General features: G+C 43.5%; 1 protein-coding gene across 3 annotated transcripts in view; it reads left to right on the forward strand.

Annotated features, from left to right (window-relative positions):
- Positions 1-26,025, forward strand: part of DISC1 (DISC1 scaffold protein) — a 371,634-nt gene that overhangs the window by 163,853 nt on the left and 181,756 nt on the right. For all 3 annotated transcript variants that reach the window (XR_001176909.2, XM_013047589.2, XM_013047588.2), the window contains exon 9: positions 3,884-4,072. Coding sequence is in view for 2 of the 3 variants with exons in the window: in XM_013047589.2 (XP_012903043.1) it covers positions 3,884-4,072 (189 nt within the window). In the remaining variant the exon portion in view is untranslated. The remainder of the gene's footprint in view (positions 1-3,883; positions 4,073-26,025) is intronic.

The raw sequence follows: 26,025 nt of genomic DNA on the forward strand, positions 1-26,025 counted from the left end.
TTCAGAGTCCATAGTCTCTCATGATTCACCTCCCCTTCCATTTTACCCCAACTCCCTTCTCCTCTCTAACACCCCTTGTCCTCCATGCTATTTGTTATGCTCCACAAATAAGTGAAACCATATGATAGTTGACTCTCTCTGCTTGACTTATTTCACTCAGCATCATCTCTTCCAGTCCGGTCCATGTTGCTACAAAAGTTGGTTTATTCATCCTTTCTGATGGAGGAATAATACTCCATAGTGTACTTTGAAACGCCAGGGGCTTGCTGACGGTCCACCAAGCCACCGAGAATGACAGTCACGTAGTAACAGCTTCATCCTGACTACCTCCCTGCTGATGGCAATTGCAAGACACATCTCCATCTCAGAGAGGTTAACATGGGGGGGTAAAAGGTGCATTTCAGAATAGTTAACATAGGGCATAGCTTCCTCCTAGGATGCTGGTAAGGTAGAGGAGAAAGGTTTCATAGCTGCTATCGCGGAAACATCATGGAGCCCCCTGATAACAATAACTATTATTTATGGAGCACTCACTACTGTGATAAGCTTATTCATTTATGGTGTAACTTTCATATTAAAATTTCCCCTAATATATTTTCCCTTTTTAATTGAGGTATGATTTCTATTCAATGAAACACGCAGATCTTAAGTGCCCAATAGTATGAATTTTGACACCTTTGGTCTGCGACCCTATCAAGATATTTTCATTCCTCCAGAAACATCACCCTGGTGCCCCTTCCCAGTCATCACCCCCAATCCCCAGCCAGCCTCCGTTCTGATCTCTTTCACCACGGATCAGTTTTGCCTGTGCTAGAACTTAGTATCAGTGGATTCACGTGGTATGCATTCTTCTACATCTTTTTTCTTTCTTTGAGCTACCCCCATGTCACTGTGTATGTGCAGAGCTGGTGCCCTTTTGCGGCAGAATAGTCTTCCATTGTTTCTGCTTTTCTCCCCTTGGTGGACATTAGATTTCATTTGGACTATCACGAGTAAAGCCACTATGAACATTTGAGTACAACTATTTTTTGGTTACATATTTTCATTTCTTCCCGGACAAATACCTGGAAATAGAATTTTTGGGTCCAAGGACAGGTGTGTATTTAACTTGAGAGAGAAGTGCCATCGATACTCCCGTTGTGTACGAGAGCTCCGTAGCTCTGTGTCCTTGCCAGCCCGACAGCTGTAGTCTGCTCATTTGAGCCATTGGAAGGGTTTTGTCATGGAATCTCTATGGCTTTAATTTGTATTTTTCTGGCAGCTAATAACCACCAACCAGTTTTCATATGATCACCAGCCATTTGTATATCTTACACTGTAAAATTCCTGTTAAACCAGTTGCCCATTTTTCAACGGGGTCATTGGGGTTTTAAATATTGGGTTATAGGATTTGACTCCTTTGTCAGATTTATGTACAAATATTTTCTCCCAGTCCGTGGCTTGCCTTTTCATTTCCTTAGTGGTATTTTTTTGATGAATAGAGGTTTTTAATGGTGACGAAGTCCACTTATCTATTTTTTGTTGTTGTTAGTGTTTTCTGGGTTCTAACAAAAGTTTTGCTTATTCCAAAGTTAGAAAAGTCTTCTATGCTTTCTTCTACAAGCTTTATAGTTCTTGCTACCACATATAATTCTGTGATCCATCTCTAATTAAACTTTGTGTAGGGTTTGAAGTATGGATCAAAGCTAAAATTTCCCCATTTCTGTAGGTAGTTGTTCCATTACCATTTGTTGAAAATATAGTTGAACCATGAACAATGTGGGGGTCAGGGGTACCAGCCCCCAACACTGTCAAAAATCTGAGGGTCAAAAATTTGACTCTCCCTCAATGGAGCTGCTAGTAACCTACTGTTGACCAGAAGCCTTACCAATAACACAGAGGGTTGATTAATGCATATTTTGTGTATTGCATATTTCACCTACTGCATTTTTACAATAAAGCAAGGTAGAGAAAATAAAATATTAGGAAAATCGGGGCACCTGGGTGGCTCAGTGGGTTAAGCCTCTGCCTTTGGCTTAGGTCATGATCCCAGGGTCCTGGGATCTAGCCCTGCATCGGGCTCTCTGCTCAGCAGGGAGCCTGCTTCCTCCTCACTCTCTGCCTGCCTCTCTGCCTACTTGTGATCTCTGTCTGTCAAATAAATAAATAAAATCTTTAAAAAAAGAAAGAATATTAAGAAAATCATAATGAAGAGAAAATATATTTACAGTACTGTACTGTATTTATTTAAAAAAAAATCCACATACACATGGACACGCATCGTTCAAACCTGTGGTGGTCAGTGGTCAGTTGTTCTCTCTTTTCCTCATCGACTTGCTTTGGCACTTTGGTTGAAAATCAGTTGACTGTGTGAGTGTGGTCCACTCCTGGACTGTCTGTTCTACTCCATTGATCTGTTTATCTATTTGTCTAATGCCAGTGTCATTCTATCTTGATCTATACCTTCTGCATTAGTTTGAAATCAAGTAAGATATGTTCTCTTCATTCTACCTTACAAGGTTTTTGTTTTTGTTTTGGCTGATCTAGACCTTGTGCATTTTCTTTTATATTTTAGAATAAGCTTGTTGGTTTCTCCAAAAGACCGTTATGAGATGTTGATTGGAATTGATTTGAATGAATAGATGAGTTTGAGGAAGATAGAAATATTTAAAATATTCAGTTTTCCAATATATGTATATATAGTATTCTGTCTTTCTGATTACTGAAGTCTTTTTAAATTTCTCTCAGAAGTTGGGTTTTTTTTTAAGATTTTATTTATTTATTTGACAGAGAGAAATCACAAGTAGATGGAGAGGCAGGCAGAGAAAGAGAGAGAGAAGCAGGCTCCCTGCTGAGCAGAGAGCCTGATGCGGGACTCGATCCCAGGACCCCAAGATCATGACCTGAGCTGAAGGCAGTGGCCCAACCCACTGAGCCACCCAGGTGCCCCTCTCCCAGAAGTTTTTAAAATGGTTTTGTGTGTGGAGGTCTTGCACATGTTTCTTTAAATTTATCCTTAAGTATTTTGAGCTTAAAATATCTTGTAATAGTATTTTAAAAAAACATCTTCTACTTATTTGCTGTTGATATTTAAGAATACAATTGCTTTTTGTATATTGCCCTTGTATCCTACAACCTTGCTAGACACAACACATGACGTATTTTGCTTAGTGCTTTATGGAATATCGTATTTATTCTTGAAGCCACCTGTGATGCAGGTGTTTGTACAACCGTATTTTATAAGAAGTTTGCCCTGTTAATTTCTTTGCTCAAGGTCATGCAGGTTGAGTAATAGGAGGGCTAGGATTTGAATTTCGGTCTAGCCTGACTCCAATGGCTAGTCCCTTTCCATTCTGCTGTAATATTTCACCTCCTTGACATTGGGATATTTGAATGGGGTCATACCATGTGTTTCCCTGGATTTCACTTGGATGTTTTTGTGTCATTGTGCTTCACAAGGACATGAACTGACTAATGGAAGCTTTGAAACAGACCTAACAAAAATAAGGTGATAGGGGCGCCTGGGTGGCTCAGTGGGTTAAGCCGCTGCCTTCGGCTCAGGTCATGATCTCAGGGTTCTGGGATTGAGCCCCACATCGGGCTCTCTGCTCAGCAGGGAGCCTGCTTCCCCCTTTCTCTCTCTCTGCCTGCCTCTCTGCTTCCTTGTGATTTGTCTGTCAAATAAATAAATAAAATCTTTAAAAAAAAATAAGGTGATAAAGAGACACTGTGGAACAGTCAGTGTTTTTTTCCCACGGAAGGCTATCCCTGCAGTTGGATGCCTTTGCAAAGCTCAGCCCTCTTTCTCCATACTGCCGGTGCACACTCGCTGCTGCTAAATCTTCCATGTGTGGGGATGCTGTCAAACTTGTTTTCCCTCCTTCTCTCTTGCAATGTGCTACAGGAAACCATTTCTCTACAGCCAAGGAGCTCACTGAGGAGATTAGATCATTAACATCAGAAAGGGAAGCGCTGGAGGGACTCCTGGACAAGCTTCGGGCACTGAGTTCCAGGAATGTCCAAAAGCTGGGTGGTGTGAAGGAAGATTACAGCAGACTGAGAAGACAGCTGGACGAGGGGGAGACCGCCTACGGTAAGCAGTCACAACCGTGGCCCGGTGAAATATTCACGCTGTTGATGGTCCTGTGTGGCCCGGCGGGATGTTCTGGGCCCCGTGTGAGATCACTGTGAAGGGCATCCTGGAGCATGGGACACTCTTCCTGGAGGATTTTGTTTTTTGGCAAGAACCTTGGCAAATGGGGTAGAATTACCTGTCGGCTTTTGTTTCACTATCCACATGCGTTGTCTTTGCTGTCTTTTGTCCCCTCCTCTACCATCCATGTGCTAATAGCCTTGCGATCATTTAGAGCAATCTTTCCTTTGGCACAGGGCTTGAGAATATTCTCTGTTCGACAGTTATGTTCCTTTAGTTCCTTGGCTCCGTCTTCTGGCTTGCACAATCACAGACGAGAGCCGGCTGACTCAGAAAACGGAATGAAGACCATGAAGTGGCTCTTCTGTGTGTGAGCTTTTCCTGAGAGCTTCTTTCTCCAGGAAGAGTGACACGAGAGCGGCCAATGCTGCCTTGACCGAAGTCTCTGGCTGTCGGAGCGCTTACCTTACTCTGGCGTTCTTTTCTGTTCCCATTGTGGCTGGGGTCACCTTGAGGATTGCTCCCTGAGGGACAAGTATTAGTTCAGTCTGAACTGATAAAGTGAAAACTTATTTCTTAAAAAAAAAAAAAAAGTGTAAAGAATTTACAGTGATTCAGTTTCTAATCTGAAGAAAGCAATCCTGAGAAATAAATGCAGACTTAAAATATGTTAGATGCTAGAACCCGTTTTTTTAAAAACTGGTAAAATGAGAAGAATATCCAGCTCATAGGCTGATTGAGTGATACAGAGTAAATGGGGTAACTTACACAGATTTTTAAGGTGTGTGTGCACGTGTGTGTGTCTGCCTTCTTGCATTTCTTCTAGAAGTAGAAGCTGCTAGAGGCTAGAGGTCATAAGTAGAATATCATGGTCCGTAATAAATGCTGTTTACTAGGAAAATGAAAGACCGATCTACTAATAAATAATTATATTTACAAAGCATTCTTATTTAAAAAGAAATAAGAAAAGAATGGGTTGTTAGGTAGCCACAGTTAAAATATGGCTATTCGAAAATACTCCACAGATTGGAGTAAATGAAGATTAGTATTCAAAACCAAATAAAGAAATATGAAATTAGTTAGCAGAAATTAGGTGTCTTTTCACTATGAATAAATTTTGTTTGAAAGGCTTACTCAATTGTAAAAAGAGGTTTCAGTTATTTGAATCACAGATGGGATGTTCGGTTGTTTAGAACGGTTCAAAATGTTACAAGTGGTTGTGTCTCCTTCGCAATGGGCAGGCCTAACCTGGCTAGACAACCGAGGGCTTCTTATCTTTCTTTCCCCCCTTCTGTAGGTCAAGGCTTCTTTTTTGCCAAATATGTAGAGACTCTACATTTGAGTCTGACTATGTAACTAGGGTATTGAGGGATAACAACACTTTTTCCTAAGATAGGATGCTGTGCTTTATGAAGTCACGATAGCAAAAATAATTGGATATTTTAAATGAATTTTAGCTATAGACTTTTTAAAATGTATAAACAATAAACACTATGAAATTTCTCTTGTTTTCATTATATAACTTTTGGCTCAATATGGGGGAATCCATAGTATCTAAGAATAAAGAATATGTCAACCAATTTGGACAAATTTAGTCCAGCAAATTTAGTCCAGCTTCAGTTGAGCTCTTGAAAGCCATAAATATCTCTTAAAAAGAAAAAAAAAGAGCTATGTAGTATTTTTTGAATCTCATCCTTGTCACTTTACTAAGTATTTCCAAAATGATGAATAAAACATAAACAAATGGGATGAGAGATTGTTACCACCAGTGATTGTAAGCTGCAGACGGCTCCTTACTGTGGCGAGTGCGTTCTTTATGTCTTAGACTTGGATTTTGCTGATCAGCTGCCCTTTTCCCTGTGCTTTAAGCTGACGGTAATTCTTAACCAATCTGAGGTGACTTGGCCTCAGGTCAACCAAGTTAATAATCTTGGGTTGATGAGAGTAATGGGAGATAAATAAATATGTACATAAATAAATAAATAACGAATTCCTTAGTAGATTAAAGCTTTTTATCTTTTGGAATGCAGTAAAACTAGGCCAAAGTCCATAGTCTGCCATTTGTTGGCTTTTGAGAGTTAAAGATTTAGAGGGAGCTCTAAATGTAGAGCTTTAAATGTAGACCAAATACAAAGGAGTAGTATGTCCATACATGTATGTGCCATGAGCTGACTCTTCTTGTTCTTAGATAAAATGTTTTAAAATAAAACTGTTTAAGAAATAAGCAGTATGTAGAATTCTTTAAAAATAACCAGATTTTGTTAGTGTATAAGAAAGCAACTGTTTTTTTGTGCATTGATTTTTTTATCCTGCCACATTACTGAATTACTGTATGAGTTCTAGTAGTTTGGGGTAGGAGTCTTTTGGGTTTTCCGTATAAAGTATCATGTCATCTGTGAAGAGAGAGAGTTTGACTTCTTCTTTGCCAATTGAATACCTTTTATATCTCTTTGTTGTCTGATTTCTGTTGCTAGGACTTCTAATACTATGTTGAACAAGAGTGGGGAGAGTGGGCATCCTTGTCTTGTTCCTGATCTCAAAGGGAAGGCCGTCAGCTTTTCTCATTGAGGATGATATTCACTGTGGTTTTTCATAGATGGATTTTATGAAACTGAGGAATATTCCCTCTATCCCTACACTTTGAAGAGTTTTAATCAGAAACGGATGCTGTATCTTGTCAGATGCTTTTTCTGCATCAATTGAGAGGACCATGTGTTTCTTCTCTCTTCTCTTATTGATTTGTTCTATCACACTGATTGATTTGCAAATGTTGAACCACCCTTGCATCCCAGGGATGAATCCAGCCTGGTCGTGGTGGATAATCTTTTTAATGTGCTGTTGGATCCTGTTTGCTAGGATCTTGTTGAGAATCTTACCATCCATAGTCATCGGGGGTTTTGGTCTGAAATTCTCCTTTTTGGTGGGGTCTTTGCCTGGTTTGGGGATCAGGGTAATGCTGGCTTCATAAAAAGAGTCTGGAAGTTTTCCTTCTGCTTCAATTTTTTGAAACAGCTTCAGAAGAATAGGTGTTATTTCTTCTTTGAAAGTTTGGTAGAATTCCCCAGGGAATGTGTCAGGTCCTGGGCTCTTGGTTTTTGGGAGGTTTTTGATCACTGCTTCAATCTTGTCACTAGATATCAGTCTATTCAGGTTGTCAATTTCTCCCTGATCCAGTTTTGGAAGTTGATAGGTTTCCAGGAATGCATCCATTTTGTCTATGGTGCATAAACAACGAATTCTGGAACACTGAAAAGAAAAAAAAATAAAAATTATTAACCCTCCCCCCCGATTTTGGTTTTCAGCAATAGTTGCAGATTGTGGCACATGGGAAGAAGGTAATTTGGGAATGGACAGGCAACTCCATGATGGACAGCGACCCACCCCCCCCTTCTCCTGTGTTCATCTGTGTCCTTCGACAGGTGACATTTGGTCAAAGACGGCGGACCCAGCCACACATATATCCAAGTGCAGCCAGGGTTCTGGTTCCATAGTGGAAGGAGAGATTTGTAGTTTTGGGAAGCAGTTAGCAGTATCTCTTATACAGAGAACTCTTACCAATGGGAGGTGCTTTGTTGATCATTTACAGCATTATTACCTCTTCTGTGGCTGGCTCAGTTGAGATCAAGGAACAGCACTGTCCTTATGTTTTGTTTGTTTTGTCACAGTGTCCAGCATGGTGTCTTTGAAAATAGCAAATATAACATCTGGGACCAGTTGTTAAAAACGAAACATTCCTTTATTTCCATATTGTTCCTCTACTCCTCTACTTTGAATTACAGACCCAGACCTTGGATCTTCTTTTTCTTCTTTTTTAATTCTTCAAATTCATTTTCTAATTTCGTGAGACCAGAGGTAAGTTTGATTGTCTTTTGTGGAAGATGCTTGAGTCATCTGAGTGGGATATTCGTATTGGGGTGTCAGCAGACAGAAAAAAAATGATGAAAAAGTCCCAAAATGTGCCAGAGCAATCAAGGGCAAAGGAAGACAGAAATCATCACTGAATCCATTGACTTTGTCACAGTGACACACAGCCTCTGTGAAGAGGCAAGAAGGGGGTGTGTTTCAACCTGTATCAGCTCTCTGTAAGACTTCAGGAGGACACGTTGGAATTGAGCAACTTTAAGCACAGTGAAAGAGAATGAAAAGCTTTCAACCCCTGAATTATGGAGATTAACTATAAATCTTTAATTATTGTGGATTTCAATTTTTTTAAGGGAGGCTGGGATTAAAAAAACACCAACAGCCAGTAACTTTTTTAGTTTGCTCTATCTGTTTTTCAGCAAAAAGACAACCCTGAGAAATATATCACTTCTTCCATCTCTTGTGTATACGTTGGTAATCTGTATTGTACTTCATTAATATTGTTGATTTCGCACTATAACTCAGATATAAAGGAAGCAGACGTCAAGGGGAGAGATTTAATCACAGAATAATCAGGGCTAGAATTTTAAATAGGACATCATTAGCATGTTAATGAAGTTTCCCACTTTATGCCAGCTGCCTGAATAGAAAAGATACTGCAGATGTAGCTCAAAAATCTGGCAGGGTCTGTGGCCCACTGAGCTGTCAGGAATTCGTGTAGAGGCTCCGTAATGTACGTAAAGGGATTCTCTGTGCGGCTTTCCAATGGCAGGATTTCATTTTTACTGGGAGTGATGGCTGTCTGTGTTCAGCTTGAACTCATTTGCCTTTTAGTGAGTAAGAACAGGGCAGACAAGGAGCAGTTTTTAAGTGTAATAAAGTTGGAGGGGGTCCATTTTTCAGTTATGGTTTGGGGCTAGTTCGGTACTTCCCCATTATCCACAGTTCGCTTTCTGCAGTCTCGGTTGCCTACCATCGACCCCCATCGGGAGGATGGTGCCCAATGAATCCTGTAAAGGTCGCTAGCAGCCTGATGCTGCGTCACAGCGCCTATGTCACTCACCTCACTTCTTCCCATCATGTAGGCATTGTACCCTCTCACACCATCACAAGAGGGGTGAGTATAGTACAGGGTATTTTGAAAGACGGAGCAAGACCAGCTTCACGAAAGCTTTCTCGCAGTGTAATTCTTGTATTTTATCACTGGTGATTGTTGTTCATCCCTTCTTGTGCCTAATTTGAAAGTTAAACCTTGTCATAGGTTTATATGTATAATAAAGAACACAGAATACATAGGGCTCAGTACTCTGTGGTTTCAGGCATCCATGAGGGTTTGGAAACATCCTCTGTGCATAAGAGAAAACTGCTATACCTGCCTTTTGCTTTAGATTAGAAAGGCTATAGGCCCATGCTGATGCCATCCTGACCTGACCTTTGGGTTACCCCCTAACTTTTGAGCTTGAAAGAGCTGATGAAAGGAAGTAGGACATTCTCTAGTGAGACATGCATTCCTTTAACTCTGAAAGTCACTGGTGATTGTTGAAAGTCCACAGGTGACACTTCTTTCAGAAGTCACCTCCCCCACTATGAAAAGACCTTCAGTTTAGAGATCCTGTGCTTTGCACGATCTGCATGTGTAGGCAACAATTCCTGTTCCATGTCTATCAGATGTTTTAGAGGAAACTTTCAAGAAAAATTAGAACAGAAGAATAGAATTTGCATGCCTTGTGTGTGTGTGTGTGTGTGTGTGAGTGTGTGTGTGTGTATGGGGAGGAAACGGAGATGTAAACAGCACAATTAACAAACAAAAATAGAATTTGGAAGTTGAGATGGAAGAAAAGTCAATGACAAGTGTTGATTATTCTAGCTGAGAACATGTGATAATGAGCTTCCCAGGAACCAGAGCGAAAAAGACAACTGAAGCGTCATCCATCTTCCTCAAAAGCAGCTAAAAGCACAAAGTTTTCAGGAATGTGGAGTGGTGTTAAATTCTTAAAGGCATTTTTTTTTTTTTTGAGAGAGAGAGAGAGAGAGAGCATGTGTGAATGGGGGAGGGGATGGTCAGAGGGGAAGAGAGAGAAAAAGAATCTCAAGTCCCAGACGCAGGGCTTGATCTCACAACCCTGAAATCATGACCTGAGCAGAAATTGAGAGTCGGATGCTTATCTGAGCCACCCAGGTGCTCCTGGAAGGCTTTTTTTTTTTTTTTTTTGAGAGCATACTGGGAAGTCCTCACGGACAGATTCATAACAGATGCACAAACGCTCTCCATGTTTCCCTGCCTGGAAAAGGGGGTGCCTTCCAAGCGGGGCTCATGGGGAGACTGAAATGTATACATATCTTAGATGTGTGGGTGTGTACATATTTTTCCACAAAAATTCTGACTCAGTGTTTTGGCAAAAAGGATTTGGAAAGGAGCCATTCTAAAATCTCCCCAATTTTTGAGAAACACATGAAATGATAATAATACCATGGGGATGAATTAGTAAGGGCTTGGGCTAATTATGTGTAAGTATGGAAACTTCCAGTAATCTGACATGATTCAAACATGAGAATAGGGATGTGGAATATTCACTGAAGGTCCCTTCTTCCCTCTGAGCTTTGAGGAAGGTCTGTGTCATAGGAGACTTTGCTCTCTTGAGACCAGAACAGTGATCGAGCTCTTGATGACTGAGGACCGTGCTGTTTGTCCTGGAACTAGAGGGGTGTTGCGGGTTCTGTATGTGGCAGAACTTAGATTGTTACATGAAGAATATGCTATTTGCATCTGCTTTTCTTAAATTAGAAATCTTTGTTTAATTTTGAGAACATAGACAATACGAACTAGGGAAGAAGAACTCCTTTAAAAAAAAATGCCATAATCTTTCTCAGGTTTTTCCATGGACTGAACTTCTACATTTCTATTTATCACTGATGAATCTTACTGATAAAATTATTATTACTATTATTATCAGTTAAATATATATTTGCATATTAAGTTTCTCTCCTTTTTTTTTTTTCTTTTCTGGTTATATCCTTGCCTCTCTGTCAGTGTGGTTATTTCTCTGCCACCCGTTTTGCCTGCCAATTTCTGCACTTGACATTGACAGTGAACTTCCTCCCTCTCTTATCAAAAAATTGGGATATCCTTTGGGAGGCTGCTTCCCAGCAGTGTAAAAAGCCTGTGCTCAGACATAGGAGGCCTTAGTTTCCTCTCCCTTTGGTTGCTTGTTTGTCCTCTGTGCCGCTCCTGACATGGAGAGGTGTCACCACGTGAGGCTTGACGAATGACTGACCTTGACCAAGGCACTGTATCTTCCGTGCTCCTCAGTCGCTTCACGTACAACGCAGCACCATCCTGTACCCATGCGTCATTTCTCGGAGCATTTATTGAGCACTTACAGTATGCCAGCCTCTGTGGGAGGCCTTCGTGGTCCAGAGTAAATCAGACAGTCCCTGAGGCTCCCTTTACTAGTCCCTCTGGTCTCACGTTCCCACAGTTGCCCCCAGACTTAGTCCATTCCTTTGCTCTCTGCCATTTCCGGTGAACTCGAGAAGTCCTTCCTTGTTACTTTCTTTTCCGCCTGTCTCCTTGTTTGCTTTCTCTACTCCCTTCCCAACACTTCAGTCCCACAACCCCTAGCTGGGAAGGCAGTGATGATTTCAATTGTATTTCCTACCCAGCCGCTGTACCCAGTTTTTTTGTGCTGATTGGTTTGGAGTGGGGAACAGGATTCGGTGTGATGGGACGTGCGTGTGACTCTGACATTTTTGTGGACCATTCTTGGAAACAGCGTCCTTCCTAGTCTTTCTTGATTTCATCGGGATTCTGGGCTTTCAATGACATTGGTTCACCCTTGCCTGTGGATGGACACACACACACACACACACTCACGCTCACATGCCCCCTCCTGAAGATTAAGCTAAGGACAGTGGTTAGTGGGAAGGCCACAATCCCTGAGGAGCGTCTGTTGGCTGTGGTTGGGTGAGGGCTGATCTGTTGCGAGAGGCCCTACCGTGGACGGCAGAGTGCGTCACGTCTGGGTCATTGTCTTTTGTGAGACTCTTCCTCCTGCCCTCGATTTTAAATGTCCCCGGGTGGGAGTGGCCCCCTCATTTAACTGAATGACTTCAACCTTATGTTAGGACTTGAAAACGTATCGTTCTTATTATGACTATTAGAGCTCAGTACTTGTAGGACTCAATGCGAAGGTGTTCATGTAGGCGTTCCTGTGACTTCATACAGATCCTTAGAGGCTTAACAATGAGTCCTCGTAAGCTTCCCCCCCTGCTCTTTCACTGTAGACGTCCAGCATGTACCTACCGCACCCCTTGCTGCACGCACAGATTAACTCTGGGTGCTGCGGGTCTACCACGTTCTCGCAGAGGAGGGAGTGATCCCCTGTATGTTGTCACGTTCTCTTCAGTAACAGACGCGGATTCCTTTTCTTTTTGTTCTCAAGCCCTTCCTTTGCGCCAGGCCCTGAGCTGAGTCATGATGCCTATATAGCTGCCTAATCCTCCGGAAAGTGTGTGGCCAGCTCCAGCCCCGTCTCCCGTTTTATAGATGATGAGGCTGAGGCTCTGTCCAAGGGCACGTGGCCGGGGGCGGGGTAGGAGCCCGGATTTGATTCCTTCTTCTCTGCAGTTGCACGATTCTTGTGAACTTGACTTGTAGCATGAACTTCTCTATGCATCCCTTGGCCTCACCACCCCGCCTAAATCCTGCCCTCCTGGTCACGATCATGAAAACAAAGCCTCCTGGAAATCATCTCTTGAGGATGTTGCATACCCTGAAAAGATAGGTGATTTGCTGTTGGGTGGTTTTTTTTTTTTTCCACTTTTGAAATTTCTAAGTATGCTTTCTGTATTTCCTACCTGAAACAGTGACTTGCTCTCTGCAACATCCTGATACCAGATAGATCATTTCACTCGGTAGGAGGCCCTAGAGGTTATCACCGTTATGATGACAACATATTTTGTATTAAAACTGAAATCCTTTGTCATGGAAGGGGCCTTGCATTCTACAAAAATAGGGGGAAAAATTGAACTATCACACTTCAGTTGGGTACACATTGGTCAACTCCAAACCACGTTTTGATATGTTTTAAAAGAACCATTGATCGTTCTGCTTCCTGTTCTAAAATGCTTAAATGTCAGTGTTTTCCTCTGTGTTCTTGTAAGTACAGGCCTTCATAAGTAGGTTGACATACTCTCCAGGGTTTCTGGCTACCATAAGCCCTGTTTGCTAGGAATTTACTGCTATGCCAGCCTGTTGATCCCAAGGAATCCATCTTACAGAATGTGATGGTTTTCTTTCTAAGCTTCTTTGAGTGAGTTTTTGCACTTGAAATAAAATGTTTAACCTATTCTGTAATTCAGGGCTTTCAGGAACTAGGACTGTTTTTTTTTTTTTTTCCTTCAGCTGAGTCCAATTTTGCGAGGTTTTCCGGAATTCAGTTTTATTGGTGCTGTGACATGTTTTATGCTGTCACAATTTTTCCCAGTGATTAAATTTGTATGAAATCTCTTCTTTTCCTCCTCGACATTGCCATGAGTCATGGCCTCCTGCCATTTTCCCCGGCTACTTCCTCTTCTTTGAAGCTGCCATATGTTTAGCAACCCAAGAGGGAATACTTTTTTTGAGAGACCATTATTTGTTGTTAATTTGATTTTTCGGGCTTTCGTAGCTCTTGTAAAAGAGAGGAGGTGTGCTCATCAGTGTTTCCATGATTGCTCTGTTGTCCTGCTGTTGACTTCCTGGGGCCCACCATACGTTTGTATTTGGGGATAGACATCCTGTCTCATCTGCTTTCCCTCAGATTTTTAGACAATCGGGGAGGGCTAGATCACCACGGACAACCCTAAGCTAATGCACCGGTTTAATATTTATAGCATGGCAGAAACCATCAAGAGTTGCTTAAAGATCTACTGACTTGACAGTATCAAAAATTTATAAACCAGATATGCTTGTATTTTTCATGCCCCCCATAGTTGCAGAATGTAATTGTGTTTCTGTCCTGACATTATACTTTCCAAAGTCTTCATAACTCATTAACAACTGGTTGCAAACTTTGCTTTGAGATTTAATTATAACCAACCTTTCTATGTTCTCCTTTTTTTTTTTTTTAAAGATTTTATTTATTTATTTGACAGACAGAGATCACAAGTAGGCGGAGAGGCAGGCAGAGAGAGAGGAGGAAGCAGGCTCCCCGCTGAGCAGAGAGCCCGACTCAGGGCTCCATCCCAGGATCCTGGGATCATGACCTGAGCCGAAGGCAGAGGCTTTAACCCACTGAGCCACCCAGGTGCCCCTTTAATTCTCCTTTTATTTATCCAAATGATGTTTAACTTTTGGCTATTTTAGTCTAATTTGAAGATCTCCCTTTTTGTATGTGTCACTGTGGCTGGCTTACACTTCGTGTATCTCCAAATGCTGTATCGCCCTTCCCTAACTAAGAAGAACCTAAAGTAAATAGACTGTGATTTCAGGGGGTCCTTAGTGAGAGGAAACCTGGTCTTGCTCAGCAAGGGAACTGCAGTCTTGAGCTTTTCTTTAACTCTGTATGTGACCCAGCGTTTGGCTTTGGTCCGTGTGTCCCAATTGTATTGGCAAGACAGGAAATTGGAATTTGGCAAATATCTGCTTGCCTTTCACCAAACCCCATCCCCCCAGCGACTGAGGCGCAATAGGGGCTGAATACCAGATTGCACGTCTGCCCTGAGACGGTCACCGAACCCTGCAATTCCCTAGTGGTCTGGAATCCGAGCAGTGCATCGACCTTTGGAGGCAAAGAGATTTTCCCCTGTGGATTATATAAGAATCCTCTGAAGGTGAAGCTTATCACATTCTTGGGGTTACTCTAGTGGTTTAAATTTTTTTTTAAATTTATTCCACAAAACAGCATAAGCATAAAACACATATTCAAAGCCGAACAGAAAAGGTCCATCATACAGTGTCTATAACGGAGCTCCTGGTTTCATTTTTAGTGTCACCCCAGTGTCTGAAGCATGCGCACCCCTTTTGCATGCTGCGAATTCACTCCCTGCCATTAGCCTTGTGTGGCAGTAATGAAAGCATCATGTCACTCAAGCCTCGCAACTGTATGTTGCAATAAATTTGTCAACCCCATTCTCCAGATGCTGACATTGAGGCCCAGTGAGCTAAGGGAGTTGTCGGGTGGGACTCAGACTCAGACCTTCCGGCTCCAGAGCCGTGCTCCTCGTCACACACACTGCGACAGAGCATGCCAGTTTCTTATTTATGGTCTTTTTAACATGCCAAGGCTCAATATACCATGATTTGCTTAGTCCTTATCTTGATGTGTTTTGTGATCTTTTTTATGAATTCCTTTCTAAAGATGAAGTGCCAGTTCAGGATTACTGGACCAAAGAGTATGATTTGCTTTCTGGCAGAGGACATGTTGCAAACTGACGCTCAGAAGAATTATACCGGTTTACTTGATGCTACCAATGCATCTGTTCCCATACTTGCTGTCATTTCTTAAAAGATTATTAGGGTAACAACAATAATTAGAGAGTATTTAGTTCATGCCTTGTTTCTGCATACGTTTGACCATTGGCAAGGCTGACCTCGCTTCTTCTTGTCCCTTTGTAATTTTTTTCACAGTTTCTTATCCATGCACTTTGTCCATTCTTGGGGGGAAGGGAAGGGAACTCGATGGTTTCCTCATCTTAATATAATATGGTTATTATAATTTTTTCCTTTGTGTGTATGCACATGTGTGAAATTAACCCCATATAATAATTAGTAACAGAGCAAGAGAAGAAATTTTTGCAAACAATGATACCATGTTGAGCTGATAAATTCTGAAGCTTCTTAAGGCATCCAGGTGCAAATAATGTCACAAACAGCGACAGAGACAGGTCTTCCCCAGGAAAGGCTGTCTGTCTCCACTCTGTGCATTAATATTCATTGGGCCTGGCCTTTAAAACTCAGGCGACATTTAGGGAACTGCTGCAATTGGGACCGTAATGAATAGGCTTCACTTTTTACAATGCATCTGGGGGAAGCATTGTTTTCCATGTTTACATCCATTAAAATACACAAACTGTGAGGGGGTCCAGCTTCCTACCCACCTTCTTCCTTTTCCTTTGTGATACAGCTGATGTGTAGTACCTCACCGTCTTTGACTTTTTTTTTTTAAGATTTATTTATTTATTTGGTGGGGGAGAGAGAGAGAGAGCGAGAGAGAGCGAGCACGAGCAGGAGAGGCAGAGAGAGAATTCAAAGCAGAACCTGTGCTGAACAAGGAGCCTGACATGGGGCTTGACCTCACGACCTTGACATCACAACCTGAGCGGAAACCAAGAGTCTGATGCTTTACTGAGTGCACCACCCAGGCACCCCCCCCCATTTTTTTTTTAGTTTTCTGTTTTCTTAAATTGATCCATTAGAAAAATATTTTCTAAGTGTAAGGGATTTTTCCCTCCAAACCACGCTGTTAATTCACAGACGGAGGGAGAGCGTCTATGGCCGGTAAAGGACAGTTTGAAGGAGAGAGGGAAAGGACATGGCAGAAAAAGGGCCTCCCTGTCCTGGAAAATGTCAGATGGGATGACCTTTTACACTGTCACCAGCTTTTCGTAGAGAGCTGTTGCGTTGGCCAGGGCTCCCTCCCCTTCTCTCCTGAGACAAAAGGCGGCGTTGGGTATTAAGTCACAGATCCTTTTCCGGGGATGATGTGTAAATTACTATGATCTGGGCTTCAAGAAGGCAGCTTCTTGCCTGTCGGAGCTATGGGGCATCAGCGGCTCCCGCCTCTCAGACCACGTCTTCCCACGGCTTTCTGCTGCTCCCATTGGCTTCCCCATGCTTTTCTGGTTTCTTCCCTCCACCTCTGGAATATCCCATGCCCTTATCCACCCCTGCACCCACTCCCTACATTGCTTCTAAGTTCACCTTGTCCCTCCCCCTGACCCTCTGAACTTCCCTCGGTCTCCATGTGCTCTGGATGAAGTGTGTGACTCCGCCCCACCATCTCCCCACAACTGGCTTCCCGTGACATCTGTGTCTCAACTACTCTTGCTGCGGAACCCACAGACCCTCCCAAACATACATTCCGTGTCCTCCTTGCGCCATTTTGTTCTCCCCCTGCCTGGCGCTTAGCCTGAGATGGCGAAGGTGATCATTATCCTTCCCTTAATGCTCTGTGATTATTCATTCCGTTTTGCCATGTTGAGTGGAATATGTAATAGCGTCTATGAAGAAGCCTGAAGACTATAAATAAACACTCTCTCTGGTCTTGAAAGGGGTTTATACAATATAAAATTTAGAGCACATTTTTCTCAGGAGCTCTGACATTAATATTCATATGAGCCTCAAAGTAGAAGCTATTCTGTTTTAGCATAATGAAGTTTACCATATGTTTCAAAGTTAGTTGCAATTGTGCTTCTCATAACGACAATTAGAAAGGTCATCTTGTCTTGCCAGGTTCTGTTAGATATATAAAACAGCTCCTGGCTGTCAGGGCAGGATGTACGAGGGCACTTGTGTGCAAATACAAGGGGAAGACATGATTCCTCTTATCCCAGAGTGTAGCCGTTTACCTCTAATTACCAAACATGGAACACACTATTCTTTTGACTTTACATCATATATGGACATAGAAAGGGAGACTTCCAAAGCAAATTCTCCTCTGTGTTCTCAGTGCCTAAATCATGTGAGTTTTTTTTTTAAACCCCATCCCTTAAGCATGCTGTGATGGGTCCCCTAAAACATTGGTTAGAGAAATTTGCCATAAAGACACTGGCTTGTTTCTGATCTTTTTTCTGCCTTGCTTAAAAAATTATTTATTTGCATTAATGGATGGGAATAACATCGTATTTAATTCTCTACCTCTGAACTTGGATGAAAGAATGGGGAGAAGGTGAGGAGGTGGCCATGAGTCAGGGTAGCAGGTTTCTTACGGAGCTTGTAGAAGGCTAACTCTGTGTTAGCGTTGAAGCAGGTGATTCTTGGAAGAGATGGTTTTGGGAGCTGATGCTGGAGGACAGCGGTTCTTAATCTGGCTTGGGAATAGCAAACTAGGTTGCCGTAGCTGAAATATTAACATATTTCTATGTATAAATTCCCCTTCATTTCCCTCCCTCCCTCCCTTCCTTTTTTTTTTTTAATATTTTATTTATTTAACAGAGAGAGAGACAGACAGAGATCACAAGTAGGCAGAGAGGCAGGCCGAGAGAGAGGGGGAAGCAGGCTCCCCGCTGAGCAGAGAGCCCAATGCAGGGCTCGATCCCAGGACCCTGAGACCACGACCTGAGCCAAAGGCAGAGGTTTTTCCCACTGAGCCACCCAGGCGCCCCCCTTTCCTTCTTTTTCCCCAAGTTTCTTTGCCTGAATTGTGACAGACCAAACTTCTGTATTCAAGCCTTTAGAATTTACAAACATTTATCAATAGGTAGGAAAAGCAGGTAAGAACATCTTGGATTCATTCACACATGCCTATGGTCTCCATAGTTTTCAAATTTCTTGCCTGGGAATACTGGAGAAGATTCTGTGGCCCATGAAACACCTGATTATTGCCATCTAATAATTGAATGCCTCAGCTTTAAAAATTAATTGATTTATTGAACATATATTTATGGATAGCCAACAGTACAGAGAGATGTCTCTTCCCAGCCTTTGGGTTTGAGCTCTGGTGGCTGCACACCATCTATCTAGAATAGTTTGGGTCAGACTTGCCAGAGGCACTGAATTAGTCCACATCCCTCAAGGTGATTTCCAGGCAAATGAACTGATTTTAATTATTTTTACTATTAAAAATGATCATTGTTAACTGAGAATGCTAGAAAGAGAGGGGTAAACAGTTTTAATAGTCCTGTTACACATAAGTGAAGGAAAAAAAAATCACAATGCTTATGTAAACAAGGAAAAAAATGGTAGCATGAATATGAAAAGGGCTTCTTTCTTCCACTCCAGTTTTCCTCTTGGGCCTAAAGCTATTAACATTGGGTGTGTGTCTCTGTTGTTATTTCGTGTTATAACCCACACGCTGATGGGGATGGCTGTCGGAGTCCATCTCAGTCTGTGTAGCGGGCTTCTTTTGATTGTGCATTTGACTCAGTCTAAGATGCCCTTACATGGAGGTGTTTGCAGGACACGTCGGCTCAGGGGAAACACTGGTTCTCGCAGGACCTGCCTGGTCTGTCGCCCCGAAGCCTTACCTGGCACTCAACGCTTCAGCGGGTATTGAGCACCATCTGGGTGCCAGGCACCGGGAAAGAAGGGTGGAAAGATCTGGATCCTGTCTGGAGAAGTTTGCGGTCATGGGTGGGGGAGGCAGGCCTGCAGAGCAAACAGAACTCCGTGTGGGGAGGGATGAAATAAAGAAACAAAGGTGAAGAGAGCACAGAGAGGAGGACAGCTAAGTGTGTCCTGAAAGACCTGGGACCGCTTCACAGAGAGGGCAAGGCATGGGCTGTGGCTTGGAGGTGGATGAGGGCCGAGGTGCTGGAGGCCTCCAGGCTGGAGAAGAGTTTGGCGCCGAGGTCAGGGGAGTAGGCAGGTTTGGGACATGCTGAGACCAGGGACCAGATCCCAGCCCTGCCCTATAGCTGCTGCATGACTTTGGATAAGGCTTCCAATGTCTCTAGGCACCAGTGTCACCTCTCTTGTCACAGGAATGTGGCCACCTTCCTGTAATTAGACAGAGCTGTGAGAGGCTGAAATGAGATAACACGTGGGATCCACGGGGCTTGGCCCGTGGCTTGTAATAAGGACTCAATTAACCTCACTGAACATTATTATTGATCTGGCCAGTAGTAGGTCCGATAATAGGTCCAATAATAAGGGTCCGAGAGTGGGAAGGGTAGAGTGTGAGGCTGAAGAAGTGGGGAAAAGCCAGACCATGAGAGACCTCTTTGCCATGCTGGGGTTGTCAAGGTTTTTTGAAGGTGGTGGTTAGTCATTGAAGAAACCTGGTTCTTGTAAACTCAACCTATCCTGAAATTCTTAATTTTTATTTTTTAAAGATTTTATTTATTTATTTGACAGACAGAGATCACAAGTAGGCAGAGAGGCAGACAGGGGATAGGGGAAGCAGGCTCCTCGCTGAGCAGAGAGCCCAATGCGGGGCTCCATCCCAGGACCCTGAGATCTTGACCTGAGCTGAAGGCAGAGGCTGTAACCACTGAACCTCCCTGAACATTCTTACTTTATAAAATAGATGACTACCTACAATCTTACATCCATGGATCAATGTTTCTCTCTTAAAAAATGTGACTAACATTGCGTGCCTCTTAAGGCTGGGTAAAAAATACTGACGACGTCAAGTGTTGAGAAGAAGTGCAACAAGATTGCTCCTCCATTGCTGGTGCGTGTAAATGGCAGAGCCATTCTAGAGAACAGTTTGTCAGTTTCTCATAAACTTAAACATGCTGTTGCCACGGGGACCCAGAGATTCCATTCCTAGATATTTATTTATCCTAGAGAAATAATTTTGCCCACACAGAAATGTGTAATGAATGTTTATAGCAGCACGATTCATAATCGTGGGTGACGGGAATAGCAGCAAGTGGTTGGACATCCACGGAGTGGAATAGTACATGGCAATGAAAAGGATGGATTATTAATGCGCACAACTCGGATGCATCTCCAATGCATTGTGCTGAATCAAAGAAGACAGACACAAAAGGCTTGATCCTGTGTGATTCAATTCAATTAACACTGTAGAAAAGGCAGGCCTCTAGGGACATGGCTAGAGGGTTGGGGGAGGGTCTGACTACAAAGGGGCAGCAGGAGGGAATTCCTTGGGAGAGGCATTGAGACAGTTCTTCATCCTGTTTGTGATGATGGTTACAAAAATCCATCCATGGTATTAAAACCCCTAGAGCTATACACACACACACACACACACACACACACACAAAAAGAAAGAAAGAAAAAAAGGAAACGTAAATTTTACTATATGTATATGAAGAAGAAAGAGTTTAAAGAACTCTGTAATTTATAGCTCAGATCTTGCATCCTGTTCGATCTCATTTAAGCCTCCACTAGCCCTCCGAGGTTAACGTTACTATTTTTCTCTACTGTTCTATTATCCACTGTTGTTTTTATTGACTATGTTGACATTCCACAAGGTTTGGTGCAAGGTTGCAGAGCCTGGAGCCTGGCACAAGCCAGGTGTGTGTTACTTTCCTGCCCATAGGATTGCACGCCACCCCTCAAGGAACTGGGAGTGGGGGTGGGAGCCACTTGTCCCGGCCTCTGGGCCAGGCTGCTCCCCAGTGACCCAGTTCCCCAGCTGATCCGTCCATGTCCTGTGGACGTGTCTCTCTGTGTCCTGCGGTTCAAATTTTACAAATGGGCAAAGGTTGTAAACGAGTTTTCTATATGCTTAGTCTCAGACAGGAGTTCACGATTGCATATTTTATCCCCAACTTCTTAACTGGTACTGTTGGCTAAGTTAAATTTGGCTTCATTTCAAGGAACTACTGCCTCCCCAGAGGGCCTTTGAATGGTGACACCCGCGAAAACCTTGTTCAATTTTTGTTCCCTTCACAGCTTCAACTTAGTCTCCTTAAATATCGTTCAGGTTGTAACCCAAGGCAGCTCTGTGGCTGAGTAGAGCTGTTAATTAACTAACATACTCAACCTTAGACCACAGGGTAGGAGATAACTCCTTAGAGAGAAAAAGAGCAAGATATTAAATAAAGAGAAACAGTAAGAAAGATGGAAGAAATTTAATTCTTTTTGCATATTTTAATACTTGTTTGTTTAAATATCTATTTCCCCAACCACTTTAACAGCTTCTTGAGACCATTAATCTTCTGTATCCGCCCGCCCCCATCTGTGCTTTGCATGTAGAGTAAAGGCTTAGAGAAGGCTTGCCGAATAAGATGGATCCCGAATTGGAGAGCGGAGTGGAATTTGTGACGTGTTGTATTCTTTCTAACAGTCCTGTATTCAGAGCCACCCATGTGCCAAGTCTTGTGTAGGTGTTTTTAGAGATACTATGTGAATAATTACTTTTAAAATCCCGTGAAGCACATATCCTCCTTCCTGAAGGAGGAAACTGAGGCCAGGAGGGAAGGGCTGGACTTCTCAGCCTGCACACCAGACAGAGTAGAGCTGTGTGGTCAGACCCACGCAAATTCAGATCCAGTAGTGCCATGTCATGAAGTGGGACATGGCATGGGGTAGATGCTGAACTGCTGCGAGTCTCATTTTATGTCCAATTTACTCATATAACCAGTGGTGGATTCACAGTTTATAGGTCCTGAAGCTATTACAATTTGGAGATAGGTCTTATGTAAAAAAAAAAAAAAAGCACATACAGTTCTGAATCAAAATTAGTAATAGGGCTTGGAAGGGATCCATGAGGGTTAGTGGCCCTGAGGCATATGTGTCATTAGATTTCTTGTAAATCTTTCCTGGCTTTCAACTGACTTTGCTGTGGGCCCCTAGGTGCCCAGCTCCAGAGATGGAGGAACTACTGGCAGGATCCAGCAGGAAACAGACAAACTGCACTGCAGTGTGACAAGTGCTCTGATGGGCCAGCTTGCAGGGCCAGGGCAAGGTGGCTGGTTTAAATGATGTCTAAGCTGTGACTTAGGGCATGGAAAGGTTAAAACGGAGAAAAATACAGAAAGGACATTTGAGTCAGAAGAAAGAGCAAGGCATGGAGGTTTAAGGCATTAAGGACGGTAGGAAGTTCAGCATGCTTGTACTCATTAAATGCGATGGAGGAGTGGAGAGGGCTTAGGTTTCAGAGTTAAGGAAGGTCAGGTGGGCTCATGTACCATTGAAGGAGCTTGGGAATGATCAGAGGAGCAACATGGAACAACTGAATAGATTTAAGTAGGGGGTGATTTCATTAGATCTGCACTGAAAGAAAAACAATGAAAAATAAAGCCCACAGTAGGTTTGGCTGCAGGCTGCAGAGGGGCGGTATTGGATATTTAGAGATGGGAGTGGCAGGATGATGACAAGGGGGCGTTGGCCTTGAAGGTCAGGTTCCTGACCTGTCTCACGGGTGGGCCATATTCATTGGAATCAAGGCTATAAGAACAGAAGATTGAGGGGGTATAGCTCAGTGGTAGAGCATTTGACTGCAGAAGATTGGGAAGAGATCACACATTTCCTTTTAGCTAGTTGACTTTGCACATCTCATGTGACATCCAAGTAGAGAGGTCCAACAGACAGCTGGTTGTGAGGCTGAGGAAGGAGAGCTGGGCTGACCGCGTGGGTCTGGGTGGTTATCGTCATATGGCTGACACAGCCATGGGGATAGAGGAGAGACCACAGGACAAGCAAGTGCAGAGAAAAGGAAACATAGGGGAGAATGCTAAGGAACACTAACATTTAGGGGACAGGCAGAGGAAGGGGAACCACATAGAAGCATGAAGGACTGTGGTTAGACAAGAGGGAGAACAGGCAGGAGTGGTACATCCTAGAAGCTGTGAGGAGCACAGGTTATTTTTATTTGTCTGGTTCCCTTTTATTAAGGACTCACTCCTCCCATTTCCTGCATGACTGTGGCCATAGTCATCAACACTGTGTCCGTTGCTGTGGCACGTGGCCCGGCGTGGGCAACCATAGATCACTCACAGGCAGCGAGGGTTGTTCAAGTGTTGGAAATGGGACCCGAGCAGGGTGCGTCAGGACCTGGCCTCCCACTCCTGGCTGGAATAAGGGAAGCTGGAGGATGAGAACCTGGGGCTCATGGGGGGTCATTTTCCTGCCACATGGAAAGGTCACATGCAAAATGAAGCCATGAAGAGACAAGCAGAGATGAGAGATGGATGGGGAGGTGCAAAGTCCCTGCAGCTGCAAAGCTCTGGCTCCTTTTAGCCACTAATCTGGGCCCTTAACCTTTTCCTGCCTCTAGCCCCGGAATGACCCTATTATCCTTCCCAGTTTGAATGGCAGTAGATCCATTTTTGCTTCAGTAGGTTTGAGCTGGGCTGTGATGTTTCTTTTTCAGCGTTCTATACTGCAATGAAAGAATTCTGACTGATAGAGAAGCGAAAGGAAGATATTATTTAAGAAAAGGAGAACGGTGATGGCAAATAGTGCAGAGAAAGAAGGTGCCCTGGGCCTGGGTGTGTCCACGGGCTGCAGAAGCATGTGGGTCCAGGGAGAGGCGCAGGATAGAATCCGGTCCGGGGCGGGAGAGTGAGGAGGAAAGGCAGAAGAGGCAGTGAGTGGAAAACTAGTGCTTTGAGTTAGTTGTGAAGGGAAAGAAAAAGGAAATGGGGATGAGGGAGCGGGGTGAGGGATTTCTTCTCTCTTTCCTGTCTCCACCTTCCCTCCCTCTCTTCCTTCTCTCTCTGTTTCTCTCTTTTTTTCAGCTGCTATAGTTTGGGAACATTCAGATATTAGTGGCAGCGAGCCGGTGGAGGGCACGGGGAGAAGGCAGAAAAAGGAGATCGTTGGCTGAGCAGGGGCCCAGTGCTAGTACCAGGCTGGGCTCAGCATCCGCTCCACAGTCGTTTCGGAATGAATGCGTGAGCAAGAGAATGAAAGAGGAGGAAGGCCACGGGGGTGGAGGGTTGAGATGAGGGGACGTTTGCAGGGGTCACTTTGGAGATACCTGCAGTGGGATACAGAAGAATTGCCAGGAGTGGCTTCTGTCCTGGCTTTTCACTGACTTTTATGAAAGAAACAGACGGTCTCTGCATTCTTTCATGACTATGATGCCGGTGGTTGTAAGATGCCCCACGGACGTGATGGTGGCTTTCAGGGGCACAGACACAAAGTCTGATGTTCACTTTCATTACAGTTTGCCTCTTGATTTTTTGGGGAAGGAAGAAAAGGTGTATCTTAGGGACACCTGGGTGGCTCAGTCAGTTAAGCATCTGCCTTCGGCTCAGGTCATGATCTCAGGTCATGAGATTGAGCCCCGCATCAGGCTCCCTGCTCAGTGGGGTGCCTGCTTGAGATTCTCCCTCTCCCTCTGCCCTTCTGTCAGTGTGCATGTTCTCTCTCTCTATCTCAAATAAATAAAACTTTTTAAAAAGTGTATATTAGGGGCGCCTGGGTGGCTCAGTTGTTAAGCATCTGCCTTCGGCTCAGGTCATGATCCCAGGGTCCTGGGATCAAGGCCCACATTGGGCTCCATGCTCAGCAGGGAGCCTGCTTCTCCCTCTCCCACTCCCCTGCTTGTGTTTCCTCTCTCTCTGTATCTTTCTGTGTCAAATAAATGAATAAAATCTTTAAAAAAAAGTGTATATTAGAATTTAGGCAATGGTAACTGAAACAATGACACAATTTTAACTAAAACCAGAGGGAAAGATCTGAGGTTTTGTTTTTTTCTGTTTTAGCTGGGAGAAACTGTGGTAGGAAAACTTGAGAGGCAAATTCACACATTCCCTGTGATTCGTGTAGGAGCTGCTGGAAAAGGACTCTTAGGAATTAGAACCAGGAGTTTAGATCATTGACCTGAGGATTTGGTGGCCAACTTCAAAGTCACAGAATAAGGCAGGAGAATGTGTGGCTTCCTTTATGTCATTGTAAAGATGGTGGTTTTTAAATTTACGTTGGGTGTGTGTTAGTCTTCAGGGGGCTGGCGTAGCAAGTACCCCAGCCTGGGGTGGGGGGCTGAACGAACAGAAATTTATTTTCCTCCACTTCTGGAGGCTGGAAGTCTGAGATCGAGATGTTGGCAGTTGACTCATTCCGAAGCGTCTCTCCTTGCTGGGCAGGTGGCCTCATAGGGTTGTCCCTCTGTGTGTCTCTGTGTTCTAATTGTCTCTTCTTATACAAACGCCACTCCTACTGGCCCAGGGCCCACCCCAGTGACCTTATTTATTCTTAATGACCTCTCTAAAGATCCTGTCTCTAAATACAGTCTCCCATGCTGGGGTATGGGAGGTCAGCACTTCAACAAGTGAATCTGGGGGGAGAGGGTACGCAATCCACATAACATGTGACTCCATTGTACATTTTGTAGTAAGAGAATTTAACATCAGATCACTGCCTACATTCCCCTGGGCTTCCGGTCACACACAGGAAATAAGCCAGCTCCTTACCTTGCCTGCCCAGACTCAGGCAGCCAGGGACCCCTCATTGGCTGTTAGACTGCACCCCA

Source organism: Mustela putorius, unplaced genomic scaffold (assembly GCF_011764305.1).
Source record: "Mustela putorius furo isolate JIRA1106 unplaced genomic scaffold, ASM1176430v1.1 tig00001075_pilon_pilon_pilon, whole genome shotgun sequence".
Classification (NCBI taxonomy): Eukaryota; Metazoa; Chordata; class Mammalia; order Carnivora; family Mustelidae; genus Mustela; species Mustela putorius.